The following is a 9966-nucleotide window of genomic DNA, read 5'->3' on the forward strand; positions in this document are numbered from 1 at the left end:
GGGCAGCTCTTGCCACTGGCCTTGTGCGGAGCTCCTCTCCTTTCTGCAGAGCCTGCAGTCGGATAAGGAAGCCTTGCAGGAGGGGAGAGGCACAGCTGTCAAATACCGCAGGACGCCGGATGGCTACATCCAGATAGGTACAGCAGGGTGCGGGGTGGTAAACTGCCCGCTGGGTTTGATGACTTGGCCCATATCCTCACCTGCAAGTGAATCCAGACCCTTAGTGCTGTTTGCTTGGCCAAAAGTAATTTCTGCTCGACGGGAGCCAGGTTGGAAGAGGATTTAATTGTCACTGTTGCCTCTCCTTCACTGCCCTCCTTTCCCTCTTGGACTTGGGGTCCTCTTTAGGTGTTTTTCTGTCTTATGTTTCTGCCTCTCTCTACTCAGAGATGAGACCAAATGATTCAGATTATCCATGTGCCTAACTTGATCTTAAAAACCTCCAACACGGGTGATTTTTGCACTCACCCTCCACAGCCTCTCTGTACTCGCACCACTTGCAGCTTGGACTTTGTCTCCTACCACCTAAGTTTCTTTTAGTGCTTGTCCTGCCGTTGGACTTGAATGAGTGATTGCAGCCTACGGGTCCCACTGATGCATGGCGAAGCCCTGGGGTCTGTGCTGAGATGCCTGTTTGTTTTCTTTTAGTAGAAAAATGAAAAAAAAAAGGCTGTGAGTGCCAGGGCATTTTTCTTTCATTTTAGCATTCCTCCACGTGCTGGCTGGTTTCTCCTGATTGCATTTTCAAAAAAAAAAAAAATCAAACCCCAAAATGGGACATAGCAGCGGGCTGAGACCTTGCTAGCGCTACGGAAATAAGGTTTGCCTCCATGGCGTGGATCCTGAACCCATATTTCTCTCTTCCAGGACAGCGCTACCATCAGGCCACTCTGCTCCCTGTTGTACAGCAGGGATATGTAGCCAAATACTCCCCATTTTGATTTGTTTAGCTGATTTTTTTTTGTTCGCCTAAGTGTCACATTTTGCACTGTACTGATGTCCGTGCTGCTGGTTTTTGGCTCGTCTGGTGTCGAGGAGCTGTGGGACAGGGGCTGCCGTGGCTGCTTGTGGTCCCTGCCTCACTCCTTGCTCTCCGTGCCAGGTTCCTTCTCCAAAGGTGTTGCAGAGGGCGAGGTGGACCCATCCTTCGGGCCGCTGGAGGCCATCCGGCTGTCCATCCAGACCGACTCTCCAGTGTGGATCATACTGAGCGAGGTACACCGGGCTGCGTGGGCAGAGGGACGGCTTGGGGCTCCCCACCACCTCCCCCCCTGCACTCTCCTAATTCCAGCGCTCTCTCCTTCCAGATTTTTATCAAAAAAGCGGAGTGACACAGGTGTGAGGAAGGATGGACGTGCACTGGATCCCCGGTCCTGCTCCCTCCCCTCCCGCTCCCTTCTCCCCGTGGCGCCTCGCCCGGGTGTGAGCACAGCTGTGCCGGCGAGGCGCACGCGCCACCAGGCCTCGGCAAACGGGCTGCCAGGCCGGCACCACCATCCCCAGCCGGTGCTGTGGGGCCAGGACGTCATCTTCTCCAGAAGAAGAGTAAAAAGCAGAACCCAATCTCCCACGCTGAGGGCTGGCTTTGCTCCCTGCAGCCTCTCGTGGGTGCACGGCTGTCGTGCTCGCCACACCGACACAAGGGACAGTTTGGGGTCGGGGTGAGCTTTAGCAAGTGTGGGGACTAAAAGCAGCTCCAGCCCAGGACAGGGCGATCGTCAGCTGTATTTGGGGACTGAGCGGGAACTTGGTCACGTCGAGTCCTGCCCTGCTGGCGCACTGGGATGGAGGTGGCCAGGAACCGAGGTCTGCCTTGTCTTTGCCCAGGCAACAGCCCTGGCCACAGCTGAGAATTAAGTGAGGGTGAAGACTGACGCTCCTTCGGTGGAGGAGGAACATATCCGAAGGGGTTGGAGCTATGAGTATGGCAGGGAAAACAAAATAAAAATAAAATACGCCACACTGTGCCTGCCAGCGTTGAACACAGCCCCTTCACTCACGGTGAAGTCTCCAGTGTCTTCATGCCTTGAGGTTGAGTACAGAAACCTTTAAATAACTGTTTCGGTTATTGATTGGTGTGAATTTTGGGGAGAGAAAAAAAAAAATGAACCAGAAGTAGCTCAGTTCAAAAGTAGTAGGGATTAGTGTAAATCCCAATGTCTCTTCAGCTATACACTGGAATGCATTATACTACTTTAACGTGCTGTATTTTTTATTATTGGATACATTTGATTTTTTCAAGTACCTCTCTATATATAAACATATAAAATAATGTGCACTGTAATAAAAGCTAAATTTAAACCTTTTGGAGCAGCAGTGAGAGTCACTCGCAGCAGGGAGGCCCTTTCTCTGCCTTTGCCCGCCTCTTCCCTACCCCAGGACCGTTTGTGTCCCTCAGCTCGAAGTGGTGCCATTCCTCAGCGCTCGCCCTAACCCAATGCTCCCAAAGCATTGCTCATGCTGGGGAAAGCACTTAGAGCAGCCCAGGGCGAGACACGTATTTTTGCCCCTGCAGCAGCAGCAGCACAGGAACCTTCATCAGTTATTAAAGAAAGGTTGGTCAGCTCTTCCCTTGGCAGAGAGCAAGGAAGGCACGTGGGCAGCCGTGCACCCAAGGCTGCGCTGGTGGAACAGTTGTCTTATGAAATAGGTTTCTCTTTTTATTCTCTTTTTATTCTCACATAGATCTTAGCAAGGAGCTGCCTGGGTGGTGCCAGCTTGAGTTACCAGCAAACCCCAAGTGTGCAGCAGAGGTGGAAAACTAGAGAGAGGGCAAAGTCCTGCTGGTAGGTTGGAGGTAAGTGAAGTCAGGGCCAAGTCAAGATCATTCTACTCAATGCCAAACAGAGATATCGGCATTTGGACTAGAGTCAGGCTTTTTTTCCCAAAGTTTAGATAAGGTGTTAGAGAAGTTTACCCCCTCTTTCAAGTTGATTCTTATCATAGCAGCTTTTCCCATGCAACCCATTCCCCTGACCTTCAGCTGTTCTCACGGTTTGTTCCCAAACCCCTTTGACAATCACAGGTGATTTCTACTGAGAAAAGGAATTTATTTTTTGCATAGCCATGACGTGATCCTTCAACATAGATCCGTACAGCAGTAAGGAGAAATGACAACAGTGTATGGGTCAACCCCTGCTCCGGGAGGCCGAGCCAAAGGCATGAGAGGTTTTAGAGCAGGCAGTGCTACAAAACGCAGCTGTGCTGCCCATGGGCAGAGCCTGGGCAGCGTTTGCTGTCTGTAGTAGAAGGGACATCAGCTCCGAAGAGCAGAGCTTTGCCAGCAGGGAAGTGCCAAGATCCACCTCCCTTCAAAGGTAAGTGCAGAGCTGGGGAGATGCTCACTCCCTGAGCATTCCAAGCAACTCCCACTCCTCCGACAAGGACCAGCCTTGGGTTTTGGAGAGCAGCTGCCCTGCTCACCAGGCGCCGAGCAGCTGGAGGGGCTTCGCCAGCCCTGCCGCCCATGCGGAGGAGCAGGGCGGCACAAAGTGTGCCAGGAGCCCGGCCACCGCCAGCCCCAGCAGCAGCCAGAGCAGCCGGGCGCTGGCGTACAGCGGCGCCAACCTGCATGAGGAGAAAACATCGTCAGACCCCACAGCCAACCCAGGGCACTAAGCGTGCTGGTGAGGGTTCAGCATCCCCCATCCTCCTCCAATACTGTGCTGGGGGGACAGGAGGGGAGAAAGGGGTGATGCAAACCTGCTTGCAGTCCAACCTGCAGGAAGGAAATCTGCCCCAGGGAGGTTTCCAGCCTCCCTGGAGTAGTTTGTGGTGCCCACAGCCCCAGCTGGGTACTAACCGTGCCTGCGCAGCCGCCATGTAGCCCTGGAAGTACTTGAGGCGGGTGTAGAGGTACAGCAGCCCACAGCCCGCAGCCACTCCTGGGGGAGAGAGGGGAGCTTTGGGGCCGGGGGCTTCCCCCTGCAGATGGGGCATGGCCACGAGAATGACACCCAGACAGACTGATTTGAAGTGCTGTGGGAGTTTAAATGGGTTTTCTTCCATTTTTGTGAAAGATTAACTTCTTTGCTCCTTAAAGTTGCCCTAGGACTTGAGTTTGCAATGCTCCCTTCCGTGCTCTGTCCTCACATCTTCCCATGGTGGCAGCTGAAACCCCCAAAACTGCTTGGTACGGGATGGATGACTAATTGCTTGGTTCTGCTTTCTCATTCTGACATAACAAGTTGAGTATCGTGTTGCAGCTCTGCTTTAGGTTGTGGCCACCAGCCTGACCTTATCCAAGAGGAGCAGCCAGGCTTTAAAGGAGCGTGGGCTGCCAACACCACCAAACCTCTCCTTTGGGCAGGAGACCAGCTTGGCTGTCCCCTATAGCTTCATGCTATGGAAGGGCACTCCTCCATCCGTCCAGCCAAAGAGGAACTTTGCTTTCCCTAAGCGACAGCCTCACGGGTACAGAGAGGCTGTGCCTGAGTCACTATCAGATTTAAATCGGGGGTTTTTTTGGTTTGCGCGTGTGGTTTGGGTTGGGTTCCCCCTCCAACACCCCTCTTACCTTGATGGAAGAAGATTCCAGCAACCCAGAGAAGTGAGATGAAGATGGGGAAGTACTCTGAGCAATTTGCCCTGGTGAGAACCAAAGATCAGTTAAAACCGCATCCTCACACATCAGAGACAGGTTAACCGAGGCCAGGCGGGAGAGCTGGAAACACACATCAGAGCAAACTGAAAGGGCCAACAAGGGGCCTTGCTGTGCTGGTGAAAAAGCCTTTTCTGCCACCAAGGAGACCAAATGTCTGTATTTTAGGGAAGAAAAGCACCCTAATAATGCCCAGCATTCAGCTCACCTGTATTCCCACAGCCCCTGGAATGACAAGCAGTGGCTGAGATGGAGATGTGTGTGCTGGCCCCTCGGTGGGTCTGTCCTTGGCCCCACACACGGTGCCTTCACAGACATCGGGTGCATCTACAAGCTTAAAAGCTGCAAGGGTAGAGGTTCCTTGAAGTTATTTAAGGAGTTTTCTGTTCCCCTTGGGTGAGCACAGCTCAAATTCGGGTGTCACACAAGTCTGCTCCAAGAAGGAGCCTTCTCCCAGATCAAATTCAGCAGAAGGTAATCAAATCTCCAGCCAGGTTTTCTTCGACAAAAATACAGTTTTTCTGCAAGAAAGGACGGTATGATCTGTGCTATGAAAAACAATGGGTTTGTTTCTGATTTCTCCAACATTCTACCATTCCCTAGGCAATTTAATCATACATTTGGCCAAAAATCTACCAAGTCTCGGGGAGTGGAGCCAGATTAGGAGCTGGAAAAAGCCTGAAGAACCTAATGCTGCAAACGCAGTTTGAGCCTCAGTGAGGAGGGGCTGCCAAGGTTCCAGGAGTGAGTAATAAATCAGTACCTGTCCCCACACACTTTTTTTTTAATATATCAAAACAAATTATGCATTTTTATCGTTTTCAACAGGGAAAAGAATAAAGGAAGGAAAGAATCTTATAAGAAAGAAGTACCTTTTCAAACCTGAGTTTGCTGAGGTCACGTTCTCCACGGAATACAGCGGCTGCCGCAGCCCCATGGCACAACCCGGGTAACGCGCAGCCCGGTGTTTAATTAAAAGCCACATCAGCAGCTCCCCGGCGAGCAAAGGCTGATGCCTCCCACGCCGGCTGGCCTCTCACTGCTTCGCAAAAGGACCGAAGCGGGTGTTTTTGACACTTCACAAACGTTTCCTGCACGCTGGCAAGGAAACACAGCTGCTTTGTTCAGGATTTAGGGCCGTTCTCGAGCTGCCCTTCAAAGCGGCTCCAGCCAATTCCATTCAATCGCTTATGAAACTGTATGGCTGAGTCGAAAGACGGGATCCGGCGCTTGCTGGAGGCTGAAGGGATCTGTGAACATTCCCGGTTTAGCTCCAGCATTGCTCTCTCCCATAGGAACAGAGCAAACAGGCTCAGCCCTCGGCACAGGCCCACGAGCGCCGGCTTCCACCGCACAGTGGTTTTATTCAAAGGAAAAGAATTAAAACATCCTCGTCGCTGGTTGTGCCAGCGAGGCCCTTTGCTTCGGTTCAACAGCAAAAACTTACAAGCAAATATCAGGTTATTAACATAGCTTAATGATTATAAAGCATTAACACTCAGCACCTCTTCCAGGCAGCCACTAATTTGTAATTTGGCTGCTTCTCACAGCGCTGGAGGGGGATTATCGCAGGCAGAGAGAAACACTCCAGCTACAGTGCTCAAGAACAAAACTCAGACCTCTCCACACAAAGCATTAAAAAAAATGTAGTAGCAGAAAGTGAAAAGGTGTCTTGAGGGGTGACTTCAGTCTTCCCTGGCAGCGACGCTTGCCTCAAGTCATTTTTAGATCAAGTCACCCCGAAGAAAAAGTCAAAATCTTACTGAGCTCGGAAGATCCGCTCAAATTCTGGGTGACCTGTTGTCTCGGGAGGGGAGATCTTGTACTTCCGCCGGGCGTAGATCACCTGCAGCACAAAATAGGCTGAAAACAAGAACACAGGAAGGGTGACAGCCTGGCAGTGTTTTATTTAGCCCAAGCTTTATCTCGCTCAGAATCAAACAAGTGGTTAGAGAAAAAGAGCTGATACTGCCTGGGTTCACAGTCCAGGGCTTTCACACATGATCTGGAATATATGTGCCGATTATTTCACGCTCGTATTTTAAGTTCCGATTTGGTTATGGTGGCAGGCACTGTGCGGCGGAGCCGAGGCGCTGCTGGTGCTTTGCATAGACCCACACCCAGCGCGGCAGCGGAGCCCTCGGTGCGGCTCCCTGGCAGCAAAAACACACCTTAGTCCTGCAGGAAGGCCACCACCACACACTAAAACCTTACCCCCAGCCCATGCTCACACTCAGAATCCTTCTTTTTAAACCCTGCGCTCTGTATTTAGAGTATTAGTGCACCTGCAGTCAGACGGGTGCAAAGATTTTGTTACAAGGATGGCCCCATGTCAGAGAGCAGCAACCAAACCACGAAGCACTGGGATGTTATTAAGTCATAGAATCATAGAATAGTTTGGGTTGGAAGGGACCTTAAAGATCATCCAGTTCCAACCCCCTCTGCCATGGGCAGGGACATAACACTGGCTCAGGCTGCCCAAGGCCCATCCAACCTGGCCTGGAACCCCTCCAGGGATGGGGCAGCCACAGCTTCCCTGGGCAACCTGGGCCAGGGCCTCACCACCCTCACGGTGAAGAAATTCTTCCTAAAGTCAATTACAGATGCTCACGATCATGGCAATAAAAGGAAATAAGAAGGAGGGTGATGGCTTCTTCCAGTTCATTCCTGCAGGGTAGCCCCAAGGCTCGAGCACCCCAAGGAGCTGAGTTGCTGCCAACGGCTGTGATCAAATTTGGGCTGAAACACAAACTCTGTGTCTGCTGTGTTGCTCCTTTGTACCTTTGTAAGGGACACGGAGAGTCACTTCTTAAGATTGAAAACTTAACACAGATATTTGGACTGTTTCACTGTTTGATGAGAGTTCTTATTTCCACGGGTGATTGCTGATATTCCAAGCGTTTACATTTAGGTGCACCACTACATGGCTGCACTTATTGAAAATGAGAATTTTCACACAGAGGAAAACTAACTTATAAAAACGATTACTTTGGTGGCCGAGGCAGCGTGCTGCTAAGCGAGTCGCTTGGATTAGCAAGGTCCTAACGTAGCAACATTTCCAAAGCACCAAACGGAGATGAGGAGCCAGGCTGCAAAAACTGGATTGTTGTATTCCCACAAAGAAGGTACAGTGGGATAGAGAAGGCAAAGTAGGGGCAGATGTTGCAAGATTAAAGAGAAGACATATCCACATGTGCCTGCAAAAGGAGCATTAGAACATATGCAGAACAAAAGGGAATTGGAAATGTAAATAATCTGATGCTGTACGACCTGCGGATTGCACAACATTATCCATTTAAATACACATAGACATTCATTTAAGAAAACATCCATGTGTTCTGGCCTCTTCCACAGGGTGTGCAGTGACCCAGCCCGAAGTGAGAGCTGCTGAGAGAAGGGTGGGGAGGAACAGCTATGCTTTCCCTGGAATCATTTTTTGCCACGTTGATAATGGTTGAGGGTGACCTCTTCATCAGTGTCTTTATTAACCTGCCTTTATTTTGGCTACCTCCAGCCACTCTGCTACAAATTACCTGTTAAAATTCAATCACAGAAGATGTTGTACTTTAAAGATGTTCTGCTGTTGAAATGGTTATAAGTAAAACTTAAATTTCATTTCCTTCAAGGATGCTGGCTTTGAGGTTCATGAATGATTTAGTCCCTGTTAAATACCAAACATCTTCAGGCACGACAATTCCCCCCATGATCAGCCAAACGTTTGCACCATTTTACCATTGAAGGAAAACAGCAATTTTCATTGCAAGGACTCCAAGGAAAACATGGGGATCGAGCTCCATGGTTTAATATAATTAGCTTACTACCACCTAGCATCACATGAAGGACACTTACTTTGCTCCAGGACTCCCAGAACTGTGACGGTGGCCAGCAGGTCTATCTGATTTCTCATGTTGGTGCCTGTGGACGGAGCCCCCAGCCCAGGGCGATGAGCAGAGCTGCTCTCCAACCCTCTCTCCCATCCACCCACCCCGGCAGGCTCTACAACAGCCTCATTGCTCTGCAGCAACACGTGTTTCCTCCACCACACGTTAACTCTCCCCACGCCACACGATTTTCCAAAGCACCCACCAGAAAATGTCTATTCCAGACAAGTGCTTTCTGCTTTTCTGCAATAGTTTTGTGTGTGAAACTCTTGCAATTCTATTTACAAGCTTTGTGCCATGATTGAATTACATACTGCTGGCAATTGAGAGATGAGGGGAATTTTTCCAGCCTGTTTATTGCTAGTTTTAAAGACCTCTAAAGCATCTAAATTACATACAGGCTGTAAAAAAATATTAACAAATTAATGACTTGACTTCCACCCTTATTCCAAGTAGCAGAGTTGACCATGTGAAAGATTTTCATCTGGAATAACTTAAGTCTATTCTTGGATTCTGAATTTTTAGAAGTGCATTCTGATATTCTATCCTATTAATTCTGGAAGCTCACCAAAGAGAGTCCCGTCCTTTCCTGGTGCTCAGTCACTTCTTGTAGTTTTCTGATGTTTTCAAACCTCTGCAGAACAACCTTTGTTCATGGCCAATACAGCAAAAAACTGTTCTCAGTTCAGAGCGGATGGCAGCGCAGGATGTAGAAACACACGGACCCTCAGAGACGTTGCACCGACATAATTGCAACTGTGAAATGTCAAGTTTGAAAACCAGCAGTAGTTTAGCCCTGATGATCTTCTCTCTCCAGACCACAAAAGCAAAATATGCAGCAGTTCAAAAAGTTATAAAGTTGCTCCAGAGCACAGGGTATGGATAAAAGCCTGCTCTGACTTCCAAGATTTTAAAACCAAAAAAAGAAGGGGAAAGAAGTATTATTCATTACTGACTAAGGTTTCCCCTTAATTTGGATGAAGAGAGGGGACAGCTGAGCCACTTATCGTCACACAGAAAACCTCAGTACAGAATTTGTGCCCAGGACCAACAAGGAGCGACCAGACCTACAGATTCTCCCAAGTGGGGCGTAGTCTGGTTTGACTCTTCATCACCTCAAAACCCCACTGCGACAGCTCATCAAATCAAACATTTAATTCCAATATACAGTTGTAGATTTTTTTTGTAAAAGACCTGTGTAGAACAGCAAACCTGCTCCCCTTCTCTGCAAAACACTCAGAGGCCATCTGATCATCCAGGTGATGGAGCTGGAAATGGCTCTGCTCACTGCAGGGGGGTTGGACCAGGCAATCCTTGGAGGTCCACTCCAACACAAACCATTCTATGACACGACTTTCGACTCCCCAGGCTGCTGGCAGACCCAGACTGAAATAGAAATGAAACAATTCACCTTAATAGAATCTATCGGCCTCCCAAGATTTCACCTGGGGTGTCTGATATGCGAGTCAGAGGGGAAATATCACA

The 9966-nt window shown here is 49.5% G+C and overlaps 2 protein-coding genes across 6 annotated transcripts in view; one reads left to right on the top strand and one right to left on the bottom strand.

Annotated features, from left to right (window-relative positions):
* MGAT4B (alpha-1,3-mannosyl-glycoprotein 4-beta-N-acetylglucosaminyltransferase B) overlaps positions 1–2301 on the top strand; it is a 51620-nt gene extending 49319 nt beyond the window's left edge. The window contains exons 13-15 of the mRNA XM_054079532.1: positions 50–137; positions 1103–1215; positions 1308–2301. Of these exons, the coding sequence (XP_053935507.1) occupies positions 50–137; positions 1103–1215; positions 1308–1331 (225 nt within the window). The 3' untranslated portion in view covers positions 1332–2301. The remainder of the gene's footprint in view (positions 1–49; positions 138–1102; positions 1216–1307) is intronic.
* A 115-nt stretch (positions 2302–2416) lies between these two features.
* Positions 2417–9303, bottom strand: LOC104059405 (leukotriene C4 synthase). Of its 5 annotated transcripts, XM_054079533.1 has the most exons (6): positions 9050–9303; positions 8450–8515; positions 6364–6463; positions 4517–4587; positions 3803–3978; positions 2417–3567 (listed from the first exon to the last, which is right to left on the bottom strand). In XM_054079533.1, exons 2-6 carry the CDS (start codon positions 8505–8507, stop codon positions 3187–3189), a joined length of 786 nt encoding a protein of 261 aa, XP_053935508.1. In that variant the 5' UTR covers positions 8508–8515; positions 9050–9303; the 3' UTR covers positions 2417–3186. The 5 variants fall into 5 exon arrangements, with proteins under 5 accessions (XP_053935508.1, XP_053935510.1, XP_053935509.1 ...); XM_009561078.2 differs by lacking the exon at positions 9050–9303 and having other exon boundaries at positions 3283–3567; positions 3803–3884; positions 8450–8568; XM_054079535.1 differs by lacking the exons at positions 3803–3978; positions 9050–9303 and having other exon boundaries at positions 8450–8568.
* Positions 9304–9966: the final 663 nt, after the last annotated feature.

The sequence above is a fragment of the Cuculus canorus genome, chromosome 14, assembly GCF_017976375.1.
Source record: "Cuculus canorus isolate bCucCan1 chromosome 14, bCucCan1.pri, whole genome shotgun sequence".
Taxonomy (NCBI): domain Eukaryota; kingdom Metazoa; phylum Chordata; class Aves; order Cuculiformes; family Cuculidae; genus Cuculus; species Cuculus canorus.

Coding starts and splice junctions, on each gene's coding strand:
- LOC104059405 (XM_054079533.1), bottom strand. CDS start 8,507: ATGAGAAATCAGATAGACCTGCTGGCCACCGTCACAGTTCTGGGAGTC. Junction 4,588..6,363: donor GAGCGGATCTTCCGAGCTCA/GTAAGATTTTGA, acceptor GGTTCTCACCAG/GGCAAATTGCTCAGAGTACT. Junction 3,979..4,516: donor TGGAATCTTCTTCCATCAAG/GTAAGAGGGGTG, acceptor AAACTCCCACAG/CACTTCAAATCAGTCTGTCT.